This window comes from Magnusiomyces paraingens (assembly GCF_902498895.1).
Source record: "Magnusiomyces paraingens strain CBS 517.90 genome assembly, contig: contig4, whole genome shotgun sequence".
Classification (NCBI taxonomy): Eukaryota; Fungi; Ascomycota; class Dipodascomycetes; order Dipodascales; family Dipodascaceae; genus Magnusiomyces; species Magnusiomyces paraingens.
The window spans coordinates 2,865,236-2,882,610 of NW_022474070.1; the positions used below are offsets into that span (position 1 = coordinate 2,865,236).

The window sequence follows — 17,375 nt, forward strand, 5'->3', positions numbered from 1 at the left end:
AAGCCTGCACTGTTGAAAATACGTGGGAGGGAAATGGGAAATGTCCCTAACAAAATGGCCGATTTCTTATAAATCTGCCAGAAAATTTGATTTTTATCTCCTCCTCGTCCTAATTCGATCATAAAAAATTACCATCTTGGGAATTCTTTGATAATCATCAACACAAACATTACTAAGATTGATCCAATTCTTACTAAAATCTAGCACAATCCTGACTAATTTATCACGTGAAACTTTTCCATTTTCCTACCCATTTATTTTCAAGTGTGCTGCCTGTAAATTTTGTATTGTTCTACAAAGAAAAATAAATGGGTAAAATTACCCTACTTGTTCATCAAGTTAACTATGGATATTTCTTCACATAGACATGACCAAGCTTATCAAGTCATCAAAAATGAATTAAAAACAATATTCAAAACAATCTATAAGGAAATTACAGAAGCTATTAAAGACCTATTTGATCTTCTGTTTTAAAATCATGAAGTTTTTACACTGGATACCCATGTATATTAATTTCAAGATGGAGAGTGATTGCAAGAAGAGATAGAACAACGTCCGACAAATCTCAACCGGTTTTCCAGGATGCCTGAATCTTTATTTGTATTCATCTGCAATATCAAACCTATAAAATATCAAAGCAATTTTTTATCAATCTATTTAAATTATCAACTTTTGATTTTCTACCCATCTTGTGTTGTGGTTAAAGGGCCTACAAGATTGAGACAATTAGGTGATTTTTGAAATGAGATCAGGGTTAGGTTCTTGAATTTATATTTGATCCTGCCTTTTTTTTTTCTAGCCTAAAGCAAAGACTAATCGGGCGAAAACGTGACTTTTTCGGACCAGTTTTTTTTATAGGGTAAGCATACTCTATTTATAATTGCCACCAGCACTATTACTTAATTGCGAATAGCTGTAATATTTAATTACAAATAGCAGGAATACTTAATTGCAAATAATAGTAGCACGGGTAACTTGTATTTACACACTTGAAAATAAATGGGTGGGAAAATGGAAAGGTTTCACGTGACAAATTAGTCTGGATTGTGTTGGTTTTTAGTAAGAATTGAATCAATCTTAGTAATGTTTGTGTGGATGATTATCAAAGAATTCCCAAGATGGTAATTTTTTATGATCGAATTAGGACGAGGAGGAGATAAAAATCAAAATTTCTTGCAGATTTATAAGAAATCGGCCATTTTGTTAGGGGCATTTCCCATTTCCCTCCCACGTATTTTCAACAGTGTTAGTATTGCCAGATTTTTTTTTTCACAAATTTACTATAAGGTATACTTTTTCCGAGTTTGATTTACTTTTATTAAGCCAGCCAACCGGTCATTATTTTTATGCTTATGTATATTCTCAATCGAGAAAGATCATAAGTCAATTTAACGGTGAGCAAAATCCGCTCATGGAAATGACTTGCAATTGTAATAAACTCTCCAAAAAACTGTTAAGATTGATAAATGAATATTCTCATTTGCTTTATGAATATGATAGAGAAAAACATCATAAGACAGAAACAAGAATTGTGACTATATTTTTATCAAAAAGTGTCAGTATCTTAACTATTTAAATCGGTTAATTTAAAGATAAAAAGTGGTTAATGGTTAAACAGTAAGAAACTAATTAGTTGAATATATAAACATTGAACAAATTCTCCAAAAATTATTACATAAATATTAATCACAATCTATAACGCAAGGGAGTTTTTCCGTTTTAAAGTAAAAGCATATTAATAAATTACTATTATTCTTTATTGACTGAATTGAAAAGAATTTTTAAAAGCGAAAAATAAACATTTAAGAAAAAGCAATCAATCCACTGAGCATAAAAGAAAATAACCCAAACCCATAGGAATTAATAGAAGCCATGGCTTTAGAAGTTGAAGTTGATGCGAGACCAGTACTGGTAGAGGGCTCAATGGACGATGTGGGTGACGTAGAAGGTAATGTGTTGGAAGCAGAAACAGAATCTGAATCAGATGAATTAGTTTGGGTGTCATTAATCGAAAGACCTGCTGGACTGTTAATCTGGTTATCTTCAGAAAATTCGACTGTTATGTTAGAAATGGTATTGCCATTAATGTTGTAAATCTTGTAGGTACTTGTATTGTTAGATAAATCAACAATTTTCCCAATATTATTATTCCCCCCACCATTCTTAAGCATAGATGAATCAGGACAGGCGGGTAAAACAAATGAAGCGTTGAAATTAGCGTTTAAATCCGTAATTGTTTTAGAATAACTGCTATTACAAACAGGACGAGAGGTATCAGGAACGTCTGATTCATACTCTGTTTTCCAAACAATTTTATTATATGCGGCCTGTAGGTTTGCGTAGTCTTGATCAATTCTGATTGAACCATCGTCTCGAATCTCAACAAGTCCGTAATCATTTTCCTGCTGGGAGTATTCATAAACTAAACCACCAGAAAATACTGTCGACAAATTAGCATAGAGACCATCATAAACCTCATCAAAGCTACGAGGGCTATTAACATTGCAACCGTATTCTGAAAGGAAAATTGGAATTGAAGTCGTTTTAAAAGTCTCTAAAAGTGTTCCATAACCCGAAGATTGCCAATCATCCCTACCAGAACACCACTCATATGAATTTAAACCATAAAAATCGGCAGCTGATGAGTCGTTTCCATTTTGACATTCCAGATACATTAACATTACATCGCGCAAGTCTTTGTCATCAGCAGCAGAATATCCAACTGGAATTGTACGATTAGCATGTAACTTAATATAATCTTTTAAATCTCGAATAATAGCACGAACATATGGTGGAGACAGTTTTGCAGAAGCCGCATCATTCACAACTTCATTTCCAGCAAAAAAACCCAACAAATTAGGATATCCTTTAAATGCATCCACAATTCCAAAAATATGATTGAGATAATCCGAGTTATATGAGTCAGCTGGATGTAAACGGGCTAAACTTTGAAATGGGTTGTTAACATCAAGAATGACATAAATTCTAAATTATTAATTAATAATTATAAGTCAGTAAATTTTGTTTGGTTCTTGCAATAGCGTATAGTGTATACGTACCCTGCTGCGTTAAGAATAGACATGGATTCGTCATGATTAATCCAGGGGTTTAATGAGTAAACCCGAATGGTGTTAATACCCAATTGTTTAAAAAGATAGGTATCTCTTAAAATCTGATCAGGATCAGAAAGAACATCCGAGTCACCGTTGGGGTCATATCCTGATGAGCCTCCAGGTTGATAGTCTAACCCAATAATTTGCACAACCTCCCCTTCATCTGAAGCATTAGTTGAAGGTCGGATAAACCTAAAATTTTTAACTTCAATGGGAATGAGTGCAAATACCAAAGGTAAAAGTATTTGCAATGTTATTAAAGATTTAAAATGCATATTTTTTTGTTTTAATATGAATATCGATTTTCTTATGGGATTTGAATATTGATATCTAACTGAGGAGATAAATTGGTATTTAAATAAAATAAGGGGTTGACAAATTACAAATATCTACATTCCATAAACAAACTGAGCCCTCAATAGAGCCGTATTCATTTAAAAACAACAAACAACAAACAACAAACAAAAAAAACAAAAAAAAACAAACAAAAATAAAAAAATACACAACATTTTTTTATTTCCCATAATTTATACTCAAGTGTGATTTAATTAATATTCATGACGTCACATCAAATTAGAATTGGATCAAGAATATCTTATGATCAAGAATCATGCACTGTTCGTTTCATTGGGAAAATTCCACAATGGTCAGTTTTAGCATATGGAGTGGAATGGGATAATATTAGAAAAGGAAAACACGATGGGATTCTAGAAGGTGTTCAATACTTTCAGTGCCAGCAACCTGGAGCTGGGTCTTTTGTAAAGAGCACCAAAAAAACTGATTCTTCATTTGAGTTTATTAATGCATTAAAAAATAAATATCAAGAAACCAATGGAGAGATCCCTCTTATTCAAGTCAGCGGTTCTAAAGTCATTGAAAATTACGGAACAGAAAAGATAAATGCTAAAATTTCAAATCTAGAACTTCTGTCTACAGTTAGCCTGGATCACAGATATATCCAAGATCAGAATATTCCATTATCACAACAACTAAAGCTGTCAAGCGATAAATTAACAAATGTTTCTATTTTAGATCTTTCATACAATTTGATTTCTTCAATCAATTCTGTGGCAAACCTTTGCCAAGGGTTGCCTAGTATTAAAGAATTGATTCTTAACGGTAACAGATTCATGAAAGGTTTATCAACAGATTTTGTCTGCCCTCAACTAAAATCATTAGCTCTTTCCAACTCCTTTCTTGATTCATCCGAATTTGATTCATGGTCTAAATTATTTCCAAATATCATTGAACTTGTTGTACCCTATAATAATTACAGTAACGGAGATTTAAATTTCTCCACTTTTTCAAATGTTTTTCGATTAGATTTATCTTACAACTGTATCAAGATTATGCCATCATCGTTTGAACTTCCTCCAAAGTTACAGATTTTATGTTTAGCCCATAATAATATCTGCAAAATCAGTGATTCTTTAACTGAATTGAAAAATCTTGATGTTTCATATAATAAAATTACTGAATGGGACATTTATGACCAACTAGGAGATTTATATCCATCAATCACTGAACTTAGAATAAGGGGAAATTACGTATGTTTTTGTGATGATGATGATGTTTTTGACTCAATATGCCTTGCAAGGTGGGCTGGTGAATATGGGTTGAAAAAAATAAATGGAGTAAAATATAGTGAGAAAGAAACGTTCGATTCAGAAATTTTTTTTATGGGAATGGTTTCTTCACAAAAAATACCATACGATATGACTTCAAAACATTGGAACCATCTTCTCAACAAACATAAAGTATTTCCTTTCCAAACACAGTTTATCGAAGCTGGGAAGTCTTCCTCACGAATCATAATAGTATTTGTTCAAATAAACAAAAACAATATCAAGAAAATTCGAGTTTTAAAAACCGATTCAATTCAAAAAATCAAAGGAAATGTTTTAAGGAAATGTAAAATATACGACTCAGATTCATTTCAGTTTACTTTAAGTTATTATGACAAAGTTTTGAATAAGAAATATATGATGAATGATGATTATCAAACTCTCGAATATTATAGTATAGAAAATAATGACATGTTGTACGTCGAAAAGTTAAACTGAATCTTTAAGACCCCACAAACCATCGCCCAAATATGTGATGAGATCTACACCAATGCCCTTGTTTACTGATTTAATCTCTTCAGTAGACATTGTCAATCGCCCGATTGCTAACGCATTTTCTTTTCCTTCAGCATAAACTGCTACAACCTGACCTTTATCAAGGCCAGGGCTTTCTGGTAATTGTGCACCTTTAGAAGTAAGTCCAGGGCACATTATATTGGCACCCCCAAGAATGAACTTTATAGCACCACGATCAACTCTTACAGAAGGAAGAATTTCGGGATCTAAAAAAAGCTATTAATAAATAAATTTCAATATTAAAAATTTGACTTACATTTATGGACCAAGTTTAAAGTAGGAATAATATCGTCGGTGTCATGCTGAGTGAATAATACTTCGGGGCCTACAGAATAGAGGTAAATTCTATCAGAACTTTTTTTTTTTAAAAAATGTTAGGTCCGGTATTGAATCCCTCTTAATAAAACTTACCATTTGATTTGAGTTAATTGACTTTTTTTTGGGACGATTTCATCAGCTAAATGTTCAAACCCTGGAAACTGTTCACTAACCCTAGTTTTTAAGGTCCTTTGAACAGAAGATTTTATATTTGAACGAGAGTTTATATCTTCTCTTGAAAATCTATCTCAAATTTCCTGTTAATATGACTTAAGTTGTTAACATTTCTTATCATACTTTTTGAACATATTTTACTCTATTTGTTAGTATCTCAAAACGTATTAAATTAATATATATATTTTTTTAGGGGTTTGTAGAATGCAGGACACTAAAAATGAGTGCTGTACATTATTATATAATAATGACAAATGATTTACAATTAGCTAATTTGTTTTGTTAGGCTAAAAACTTTTTAAAAATAAAAACAACTTTCCCACCCCCTTTTTTATTTTTATTTTTATTTTTGTTTTTTTCATATTTTTGTCACCTCCACTACCACTTTCACCATAATTGTAATTTGCCCAACGCCACGCATATTATTTCATTTTGTGATTCTTTTGCTAGCACTTTTATTTTATAAACAATTTATTTATAAGATTTAATGTTTTTATATTTTATATCTTGAAGCTACACCAGTATTCTTAATCAGTATTTGCCACAACAGTTCTAATAAATAACTTGGTGCTGTGGCTCCAATTAAATTATTAATTTTTAACAACGCGTTACATTATAATTAAAATCCCACTTTTCTGTTAGAAACATTCATTAGAGATGAGCTACCAGCAACAACCTCGCATAATGCCGCCCCCTGGACAGCGATTGCTAGATTTGTTTGATGATATCAAGGCAGTGTTTGAAACTGTTAATACTGAGGCCTCTGTTTATCGAATGCACAAAGATGAGTTTGATATGAAATGTATGTATATATGGATATATCGATATTTGGATCTCTTCTAATTTTTTATATAAGTCAATCAACAAACTGCGGAAATGCAACAGATAAGGCAAACTGTTTTGGATTTGGAAATGACTCATAGAAAGATGAAAGAACGATATGAAGAAGAGATTACCCGTTTAAAAAGAGAACTGGAAAACCGAGGACCTCAGCAACTTCCACCTCAGGCTGGACCAATTGGTTCGTCTCAACCCCAGCCTAGTCCCCGTCAAAATTTGACTGGGGGTCCAGGTGCAGACCAACAACCTCAACCACCCAACCTGACAAGATCCAGCAGTAACAACTTTAATGGACTAATGCCTGGTTCGAATAATATGCCACTTCCTCAACAGCAGCCCCCACCTCCACCACAGCAACAGCCTCTTCAACAGCCTCCTCAGCAACAACAACCTCAGCTGACTTCCCAAGGGCCTTTACCTGCCCAGGGGTCTGGTCCTGGAACATATCCAGGATATCCTTCTAATGTATATCCTAATCCCAGCAGCACACCGGCTAATGGACCTCCACCACCCAGCACTTCGTCTCAACTTCCTGGAGTTCCTTCAGCAACAACACCTAGTGCTCAAAATCCAATTCTTTCTCCTGGTTCAAAAAAACGTACCGAAAATGGTACCAATGGGCCTTCAAGTTCAACTCCAACAGCAACGAGTTCGAACAATACAGCAAATACAACAACTTCAGCAATTACACCATCTTCTACACCTGCTATTGCATCAAATACGTCTACTAGTAATTCAGGATCCAATGGTTTTGTTGGAACCCAGCTTTCACAAACTTCCGTTCCAACCCCTCAAACACAAAGCCAACTTCAAAAAAAGGCTGAGGAGCTTGGAAATATCTTTGGGGATATTGAGAGAATAAGACCTGAGTTTAAAAAACAAAAAGATGATTGGACTGTAGTTTATAATGACAGGGCTCCTCGAATTCTTGATGTCGACTTGGTTCATAGTCTTGAACATAATTCGGTCGTATGCTGTGTTAGATTTTCTAGTGACGGCCGTTTTGTCGCTACGGGATGCAATAGAATTGCACAAATTTTCGATGTTCAAACTGGTGAACGTGTTGCTCTTTTAGAAGATAAAAGGGCTGAACGTGATGGAGATTTATATATTCGTTCAGTTTGCTTTTCTCCCGATGGAAAATACCTGGCAACTGGTGCAGAAGATAAACTAATTCGTGTTTGGGATATCCACTCTCAAGCTATTAGATATGTATTTTCTGGTCACGAGCAAGATATTTATTCGTTAGACTTTTCTCGTAATGGTCGTCACATTGCTTCTGGTTCTGGAGATCGTACAGTGAGAATGTGGGATATGGAAACAGGACAATGTGTTTTGACGTTAAGCATCACTGACGGTGTCACCACTGTTGCGATCTCTCCAGATGGAAAATACATTGCCGCGGGAAGTTTGGATAAAACTGTTAGAGTTTGGGATACTTCAACTGGATTTTTAGTTGAACGCCTTGATGCACCTGATGGACATAAAGATTCTGTTTATAGCGTTGCCTTTACACCCGATGGAAAGGATTTGGTATCTGGGTCTTTGGACAAAACCATTAAATTGTGGGAGCTACAAACTCCAAGGAATGAACAATCTACAAACAAATCCGGAGTCTGTAAGAGAACTTTCATTGGGCATAAAGATTTTGTTTTATCTGTCGCTTCTACTCCTGATAGTCGATGGATTTTGTCTGGTTCCAAAGATCGGGGAGTCCAATTCTGGGATCCTCAAACAGCTCAGGTTCAGTTAATGCTGCAGGGACATAAAAATAGTGTTATCAGCGTTGCTCCGAGCCCAAGTGGTACTCTTTTTGCTACTGGAAGTGGTGATTGTAAGGCCAGAATTTGGAAATACGAGGACATCTCTAGAGTGTAGTTACATTTTTAAGTTACAAAGAAGGTTGTAAAATTCATTATATTTTCTTCGGAAGCATTTGTCCTTCATTCCGTTTTGCTTTTGCATTTGCCCGGAAAAATTTTGTAAGTATAAACATGCGCCCACTTGAATAAAAATTTTTTCTTTCGCAAAATTCGGCATGAAAATCCTGTCGGCCTAAGGGACCCGGATGTATGGTTTCATACTTGGATATGGCCTTATTTTTTTGGTTTGCGATAAACCTAATTATTCCTAACTTGTACTTTTTGCGGCTTTTGACATTGGATTTCATCAAAAGACGGCGAAAAATTCCGAATTACATAATTTATCAATGATTACATAATAAATATATATTTTAAAATTTAAAAAATTTACAATTACTTACCATTTTCCGAGGTTTCGGCACAATCAACAATAAACAAGTCTGGGGATTATTCTGGGGTAAAGAAAGTTTTGATAGTCAACGTTATTGACTCATCATTTCCCCAGAAATTAGGCATAGGACCAGTGAATTATAAATATGGGGAAATTCCCCACGATCAAATATTCTTTTTTATTATCCGTTTTATATTCTACTATTCCATTTACCATTCTATTCATACCTTAAAAAAAGTTCACATTTGTTTTAATTTATTATCAAAAATATCTAATTTAAAATGCAAAAATCTACCTCTTTATTTAAGTCCACTCTTCGTGCTTCTTCTGAAGCTGCTTCAAGAGCTGCTGCTGTTACACCTTCCACTTCTTCTTCTACTCAAACCTTGAGAAACAACAAGCTGAGAATGAGAATCAGAGTCAATTGCGCTGGTATCGTACAAACTTCTGAACTCTCGTCTGTTAAATGCTTTCACACATCTGCCGCGAGATCTTTTCATACGTTCAACCGAAACTTGTCTCCCTTTAATACAAAAGAGTTGTACTCCCAAAAATCATCAGAGACATTTTCCCCTCAGATCTATTCTCAACAAGGTTATGTATCTGTCGCTGGTTCTAATGCATCTTATGACTTTTTGGAAAAGCAGGGCGATCATATTCCTCATGCTGACTCTGCTTCGGCTGTTAGTGATATTTCTGGACCCACAAATACCACCTTTTCTAAGGATCACCACTCAGAGTAATCTACAAAAAATTCAAATATTTATGCATCTTCTTACACCCTTATGATTATGATTTAATGCCTGTAACGTTTATAATATTATTTTATTAAATATATTAAATATATTAAATATTAAAGAAACAGAAAAAAACTACAAACAGAAAATTAATAAAAATTAAAGGACTAAATTATTAGGCCAGAGTCTCCAAGTTCTTATCGGCATGTAAAGTAAATTTTCCTGAAAACATGCTGACTAAAGTATTAACAGGTATCCATTCAGGTTCCTCGGATGTTGAATCCCCCAAAGTATAGGAGAGTGAAAAGACATTATACCCCACCAGGGAAAACTTAATATCTATACCTTGACGGCCCTCAACAGCCGGTCCATTTGTATCAAATTGACAAAGAAGTTTTTCTTCAACGCCAGCTCTAACCAAAAGTTCATCAAATTTCCATACCACAGACTGAGTATGCTGATTGAATACTACTTTTGGACGGCTGTGGGCAGCTATTGCATTTCCCCCCTCCACCGGGACAGTTATTGTAACATCCTTTAAAATAATAGGACTATTAACGAGATAAGAATCTGCAAGCTTATAAGTTAACATGAGTCGCGATTTATCGGGTTCTATTCTCCAATACGGAGTAAAATCAACTGGAACAAATTGTTGCGAGTTTTTCAACAAAAGCTTAAAGCCAAGTTTACCATCGGGGCCTACTACATCTTGAGAACTGAGTCTAAATGTTGTAGGTCCAAGAGACTTCATAATAGCATAATTAGGTGTTATTTTATCCAAGGCATTAGAACCATCCAATTTAATATCAAAAAATTGAGATTGAGGTTCTCCTTCAAATGCAAAGCTAACTTCGCCTACTAAACTAGATCGCTCAACTTGGCCATCAATAACATTTGCACTTAAATGTTCGGTTACCCCAGCCTTAAGTCCCATACCCATCGGAAGATTTGTTTTCAAGGTGGGTGTTATCGGCAATTCTATTGCGTTTTCGGCAGATGTAACGCCTAAAATTGGCTGGTGATTTTGTGTCCCAGATTGTAAAGTTGGCGATTCAGTTATCTGGGTATTAGTAGGGACAAAGTGATTAACTTCACTAGGGACAATATTAGTGAATAAGGTGGACTGAATGTCCCGTCTAGATTTTCCACGTCTAGATTGAGTAGAGCGAGACTCAAACTGAGTGGCTACATTTGAAAGTGCAGCACTATCTTCTTCTGAATTTCCATCAGCAATATGATTATCTTCAATAGTAAATTTTAATCCCTGGTTTCCATATTCTCTTTGATCAAGTGAGGGAGATTGAATTCCTTGTGAAGTTTCTCCCATTATTGTTTGAAAGTTATCAGTGTTATATGAAATAGACTCTTTGAGATCTTCAGGTCTAGGCGATGTTGAAAGTGTGACACCATTCGTTGATTTTCGAGCTGGAGGAGGCGCAGGTTTTGAAATTCTAGTTAGATTCGAAACATCAGAATCTCCGTTTGTTGAAGAGAATATGTTGACAGGAGAACCAGAAATGGTATTGCTAGGATGGGGAGTAAAGGTATTTGGTTTATTATACGATGTAGGAGTATGCTGGGAGCTTGACAAAGAAATACTGGCACTCTTACCCTTCCGTGGTCGAAAAATAGAACCAACTTTACTTCTTAGTTTAGATGATCCGCTCTCTTCTTTTTTGGTGGAAGAACGAGGAGACTCATAAATACTGTCGGTTTTATTTGAATGTACGTCGGAAAATTCTGAAACACTCCCTCGATTAAAATTTCTATGAGGTGCATGTTCTAAAGATCTACCAGCTTGAGCAGAAAAAGCTGCAATATCATCAATCGGTTCAAATGAAAGAACATTATTCAAAACAACTTCCGTACTTTTCATAATTCTCTGGGATAGGTCTGCTTCTAAAGTCTCATAACTAATTAGAGTGTTTTTCAAGATACTTAAGCGAGACTCATCGACTGTGGCAATCTGTTCCAAAATATAAGGAGCATGACTCTCCCACTGACTACGATTCTCTGTTAATGAATTTTGTGCATTTTCAACTTGATGATTGTGTTTGGATATCATTGACTTTCGTTTAAGCTTTTCAACCTTTTCGTCATTTTGATTAAAGCTTTGAGCGATGGATTCTAGCTGGCTGTTCAACTCTTTAATGTCTGACCATTGACCAGATTTTGTGCAAAATTTACGCAACGGTAGTTCAATGTCTTGTGAGACCTTCTCAGCAAAAGAAGCAGATGCTTTAGAGGCATTTTTGGTCTGGTTAATAACACTTGCCCAAACACCAGCAAAAATACCTGAATTAGATATTTCGTTAATTTTCTTTTGACTTAACTTGGCTAAAGATGATGCATAAATTTCTTCAATTTTTGCACGCTCCCTAAGCCAGTCAGAAATTTCTTCATTCAATAACTCGGCATGATTATAGCGATGGCGAACAATGCTTGAAACATCAATTGGTTTATATGATGAAAGAATAGTATTTACAAATTCTGTATGTTGGGACATTGCGAAAACAGCTAGCAATTACCTTTTATTTTTTTCTTTTAAAAAACAAGGTAAATGAATTTTTATTTGGTATTGTTTTAATTTAACTGTTAAAAAAGGTCGAGATATTAAAAAGTTTAAAAAGAAAAAAACATGAGCTATTTTATGGTTCCACAAAACCCATTTTTTACTATAAAAATACGACCAAGCATATTGTAAAATGATTTGTAATATTACAAAATTCTGTAATAATCATTATAATGATATGTGACTTTATTTTAGTCACGTGCTGTAATTGACTTGTTAATATAAATTTCGTTATCACCTTAATTATCAATCAATATACAATTTATCTTATATATTTATAAAAGTATTAAATAGTAAATTTAAAGGATCAAAAGTAAAGAATAAATCCCTTGATCTTGGTTAACATGGAGCAAATAATTAAAGAGTTCAATAAACTTTCTCATTCGAACGGTTTTGAGAAATGTATTTTTCACGTTGATAAATTTATCAGCGTTTTGGAGCAGACCAGAAGTAAAATAATATCAGGTAAGTATACTTTATAATTGATAGTCATTTATTGATTTCTAATATTTGCAGTTAAGATCCTGATAACGCCAACATCTATCTTGAAACTTTAAAAAAGGAAGTTGAAGTTCTTTCTTCTAAAGTTAAAAGTGCCGAGAAGGAGATTTATTTATCAATATCAAAATTTGGGAAATGCCTTGATAAAGTGTTTAAATTAGATTTATCCTCTGCTTATAATCCAAAACTTTTTCCTATTCAACATAAAGAAGAACTTGATAAAGCAATTTTGATGCACCTTGCACGATCTGGATACTTTGAAGTCGCCTATGACTTTCGTGATGAAGCACACGTTACCTTATCCAGTGATTTACTGGACCAGTTTTCCGTAATGTATTCAATTGTGAAGTCGATACAAAATCAAGATCTGACACTAGCAATCGGGTGGGCTATAGCTAAAAGACGTCAATTACTAGATCATGGTAGTAATATGGAATTTATTTTGCATAAAGTTGAGTTTATTAGAATATTACAAGAGGAAAACAATGATTTAAAAGCTTTAGCATATGCACAAACCAACATGTCCTATTTTGGAGAAAGGTACTTACCAGAGATATCTAAACTAATAACTTCTGTCTTATATTATAGGAGTGGCTATACTTCTCCTTATCGGAAACTTTTTGAGGTTCCATCTTATGATAAGTTATCATGGTTATTTGCCGCGGAATTCTGTTCGCTAATGGGACTTAGTCCTGAATCTCCTATATATTTAGCTGTTTTAGCAGGGACTATGGCTTTACCTGTTTTAGCAAAGATGGGGGCTGTGATGAAGTCCCAAAAAGCAGAATGGACATCTGCAAATGAATTACCTACAGAGATTGAACTACCTTCCAGCCTAATTTTTCATCAAATATTCGTTTGTCCAGTATCCAAAGAACAAACTACAGATTTAAACCCTCCAAAGTTGTTACCCTGTGGTCATATTATAGCTGACCAAAGTCTTAGTTCCATGAAAAAAGATACAGTTACAGGTAAAATGAAATGTCCATATTGTCCCTTTACATCTACATGTGATGAATCCAGACGTGTTTATTTTTAATTGAAAAAAATACAGCTTTTTTTAAACAATGGGAATAGAATCATCGCGGGACAGTAAAAACACAACTTTTTATCCTCTACATTTTTTGGAACAATATCAGATGAAGTTTTCAGTGAAGCCTTTTTAATATATATTTAGTATTTTTTCATTTCATTTATAATATCATATGTAACAAATTATGTTCAATTCTAAGCTGTTGTATTCTCAGTAGTAACGCTTGTTTTTTTGAGTCCAATCCTATAGTTTAAAATAGCAAACATATTGCTAACACTGATTATTTAAATATTTTTTTATGATAGATATTTCACGAAACAACAAATATCATTAAATTAAATAAGCCATTTGTTACTGTCATATTTGATAACATAGATTTCGTTTTCTGTCAAAACACTCACCCTTCACACTTTATTGTGAATATTAAAATTCAATCAATATAACTTGTTATAAACATAATAACGAAAGCAAATATAGTGTCTTAAAAAAATCTGAAATTCATTTCAAATTGGTTTTGACTTAATTTATGATCTGGCAATTACTAGTGCAAATTAAAAGTAATATTGAAGAAGATACCAAAATCCTGAGCAATATATCAAAAAAAAAATGTTGCGATTGCACTAAATCCATTATGGCCAAAATCGATATCAGCAATAAATTCTGTTTGATTAATTTCACAAAAAACTATTGAGGCCAAATATTAAAAGTGCAACTTGCTATATGTAACAAATCGCACAAAATCTTGAAAGAAAAAATTTACAAGTCGAGAGATCCTGAGTGACATCATTAAGTTTTGTACGAACTGTTGAAACTTTGGCTAATTTTTTCAAAAGTTGAAAAGAATAGCTATTATTATTAGTGCGACTAACTGGAAACTTACACATTTTTGTTTATTGCTGTATGATGAAAGAAAAAAAAAATTGATTGAAACGAATATTTCACTAGACAGTCATATTGGCTCTCTTAAACATATTAAATGGTTAGCAAGAAATTGTAAGCTTTATCCCTGTTTCAAGGGATTAATGAACAAGATTAAATTGATGATGAAGTCAAGTGGAAATAAGTTGGGTAGGGTATTGTATTTGACTCCCTGGTAAGCTAACACCAGAAATTTTTTTGGGCTGTTTAAGATACACAGTTTCAAGTTAAATTCAGTTTATTGTTTCAATTCATAGAAATAGAGTAGAAGCGACAGGTATAGAGGTGATACCTATTCTGACTTTAGTAAATCATCATCTTCTTTTTTTATTTACAATGTTACTGTTTCTACTCAAAATATCTATACTTCTTCTCCTTCAACTTCTAGCTTTGATGATTTCTTTACAAGTTCAATTTCTTCTGATGGATATTCAATTGGGCCTCTATCTACTAGCATTTCCATTATTGAGACTCAAACTAATATCGTCACCAAATACGCTACTACAACGCAAATTGACGGATCAGTTACTATCACAACTACCATCCCTTGTGAAACTTCGTTGGAAACAGTTGTTATCAATCCAGAATCCACTATTACTCTTACCGAACCATGTCCTAAATGTATTGCTACTACAATTACCTCTAATGAAGTTGTAACATTAACATTGACTAATTCAAATGATCAAGCAGTTACTGTCACATCTACAGAAGTGATTTCACTAATTGTTGAAGTTACTACTGCTGAATATGTTTACACAGTTGTCACAACAACTTTCTGATAAACCAGATAATGATTTTACTGTTATAAAAAGATTGTAACCATCACTGAGCCTTGTGAAACTACATATATGGTTGTTGAATCAGTTATTTCATCTGATTTCTAGTAGTTTTACGACATCAACCATTTTTAGTATTTCCAGCAATACCAACAGTTATTCAGCATCGAGATCAGTTTCAACTGACATAGGTAGCGAAATCTTCACTGTCACAAATACGCCTGAAACTGCATTACCTGTCACGAAGTGTCCTATGATTAATGTAGTAGCTATTTTGTCCTTAAATATTTCTTCTCTAAGTTTGCTGAATAGAGAATCAAAAACATCTTCCATTTCAGCTCATGTTTCATTGAACCCTAATAATTATATCAGTTTTGGTGTTTATTTTTTCTATTCACTTAAATTCAACTATTAATATTCTTAATTCCTATAATTCTTGTTCAGTTATTTTGGTTTCAAATATGAATCTGTTTTGGTTCTGTAGATTTCCTACATTCCATATCATAGTTTGTTTCTTGTTATATAAAAGTTATAATAATTACATCATCATTAAATTAAATATGAGTCATTTTCACAGTAATATTGTATCTGAATTTATTCAGTTGGAAAAAAAAAGATGTAAATGTTGTGAATAAATAATTAATTAATTAATTCTATGCAACTTGATTTTCATTAATGGTTTTTATATTGGGCATATCAATCTAGACTTTTATTACCCATTAGTATATCAGACAGTCATATATTTCATTATATGACATGTTATTATCTTCAATTATCTTTTAAAATTTGATAACTTGTATTTGGATATTGGGAAATACATAATTAAAAGGACATGTTTAAACACAAATAAGTCTAAGTGTAAACTATTATATATTAATAATTCAGTCAATTCAAAAATTTTTGTTAGAAAAAAATTGCTAGGATTACTTTCAAATAGATTGATTTTCTTCCAAAAAAAAAAAAAAAAAACTAACATTGAGATAAAATGACTGTCTCAAATATGAGTTATTCAAATTATTATTGATTCTAATTTCAAAGATCTTTAAAAAAATATCTTGTTATTTAATTTATAACGATTTAAAGTACAATAATTAACCCTCATTCTATTAAGCTATAGCATTTAAACTAAATTGAAATTTAATTAGGCAGTTATTTATACAACCACAAAATTAGGTGATTTCCAAATATTATAAAAATTTGTACTAAAAAACTACATAAATTTATATTTAAAATAATTCTCAGTGTAAAAATTACAATTTTTGGTTCCAGGCGCATTTACTCATTTTGAAAGATAGGAGAATCCTTCATTTCATCAGTAGCAAAACCCTGTTCAACATCTTCATCCAAAAGAGCCTTCTCATCAACTGGTTGCCATTCGTTTTTGGGAGAAACTTGATTTCTGCGGTGACGAAGACGAATGAAGCTGAAAACAGTCATTGAAACCAAAATAAGAGCTGCAATGGGGGCCAAAACTAAACGAATGTCGACTTGATAATTTGAAGAAGTAATTGAAGTTGAAGTAGAAGTTTTGGGCCACGTTTGAATAATAGAACCATCAGAAAGAACTGGTTTAATATTCATCTTAGTAATACCTCGAACTTCAGCTTTTTTGGCAGCACTAAGTACATAAGAACCAGGGGTTCCTTCAGGAACAGCAAAAAATTCATTATCACCTTCTAATTCCAAAACACCTTCAGAAATTGTCCATGGAGAAGACACCTCCCAAGACTTGGATTGGGGGGTGGTTGTAAGGTATCCTCTACCCTTACCAACTGCGTATCCATCAACAAACAAAGTTCCATTTTCATGAATGTAACCCTTGACTGATTGTGCAACGTCCTTAACAGAAAAAATACTATCAGACAAAATGATATTAAAATTAGATAGAGAATTAATTGCTGGGGCATAAAATTGGAGAGTGAACTCAGGAGAGTTCTCAGCAGAAACACAAAGCGCAGAAGTCAAAAGGACTGAAAAAACAGATGTAAGAAATTTCATT

General features: G+C 33.3%; 8 protein-coding genes across 8 annotated transcripts; 4 read left to right on the forward strand and 4 right to left on the reverse strand.

The window, feature by feature from the left end:
- Positions 1-1,802: 1,802 nt before the first annotated feature.
- On the reverse strand, positions 1,803-3,388 carry SAPINGB_P005647 (uncharacterized protein; the record flags this gene model as incomplete). Its single annotated transcript, XM_032000361.1, has 2 exons — positions 1,803-2,985; positions 3,060-3,388. The coding sequence occupies 2 exons, from the start codon at positions 3,386-3,388 to the stop codon at positions 1,803-1,805; spliced, it is 1,512 nt and encodes a 503-aa protein (XP_031856252.1).
- Positions 3,389-5,167: 1,779 nt separating this feature from the next.
- SAPINGB_P005648 (uncharacterized protein) lies at positions 5,168-5,880 on the reverse strand (the record flags this gene model as incomplete). The annotated part of the gene is made up of 3 exons (XM_032000362.1): positions 5,168-5,460; positions 5,511-5,608; positions 5,870-5,880. The coding sequence occupies 3 exons, from the start codon at positions 5,878-5,880 to the stop codon at positions 5,168-5,170; spliced, it is 402 nt and encodes a 133-aa protein (XP_031856253.1).
- A 550-nt stretch (positions 5,881-6,430) lies between these two features.
- SAPINGB_P005649 (uncharacterized protein) lies at positions 6,431-8,464 on the forward strand (the record flags this gene model as incomplete). Its single annotated transcript, XM_032000363.1, has 2 exons — positions 6,431-6,548; positions 6,603-8,464. 2 exons carry the CDS (start codon positions 6,431-6,433, stop codon positions 8,462-8,464), a joined length of 1,980 nt encoding a protein of 659 aa, XP_031856254.1.
- Positions 8,465-9,120: 656 nt separating this feature from the next.
- SAPINGB_P005650 (uncharacterized protein) lies at positions 9,121-9,582 on the forward strand (the record flags this gene model as incomplete). Its single annotated transcript, XM_032000364.1, has 1 exon — positions 9,121-9,582. The coding sequence occupies one exon, from the start codon at positions 9,121-9,123 to the stop codon at positions 9,580-9,582; it is 462 nt and encodes a 153-aa protein (XP_031856255.1).
- A 169-nt stretch (positions 9,583-9,751) lies between these two features.
- SAPINGB_P005651 (uncharacterized protein) lies at positions 9,752-12,082 on the reverse strand (the record flags this gene model as incomplete). The annotated part of the gene is made up of 1 exon (XM_032000365.1): positions 9,752-12,082. The coding sequence occupies one exon, from the start codon at positions 12,080-12,082 to the stop codon at positions 9,752-9,754; it is 2,331 nt and encodes a 776-aa protein (XP_031856256.1).
- Positions 12,083-12,492: 410 nt separating this feature from the next.
- SAPINGB_P005652 (uncharacterized protein) lies at positions 12,493-13,688 on the forward strand (the record flags this gene model as incomplete). The annotated part of the gene is made up of 3 exons (XM_032000366.1): positions 12,493-12,613; positions 12,670-13,189; positions 13,238-13,688. The coding sequence occupies 3 exons, from the start codon at positions 12,493-12,495 to the stop codon at positions 13,686-13,688; spliced, it is 1,092 nt and encodes a 363-aa protein (XP_031856257.1).
- A 970-nt stretch (positions 13,689-14,658) lies between these two features.
- Positions 14,659-15,379, forward strand: SAPINGB_P005653 (uncharacterized protein; the record flags this gene model as incomplete). Its single annotated transcript, XM_032000367.1, has 2 exons — positions 14,659-14,675; positions 14,989-15,379. 2 exons carry the CDS (start codon positions 14,659-14,661, stop codon positions 15,377-15,379), a joined length of 408 nt encoding a protein of 135 aa, XP_031856258.1.
- Positions 15,380-16,651: 1,272 nt separating this feature from the next.
- SAPINGB_P005654 (uncharacterized protein) lies at positions 16,652-17,374 on the reverse strand (the record flags this gene model as incomplete). The annotated part of the gene is made up of 1 exon (XM_032000368.1): positions 16,652-17,374. One exon carries the CDS (start codon positions 17,372-17,374, stop codon positions 16,652-16,654), a length of 723 nt encoding a protein of 240 aa, XP_031856259.1.
- Position 17,375: the final 1 nt, after the last annotated feature.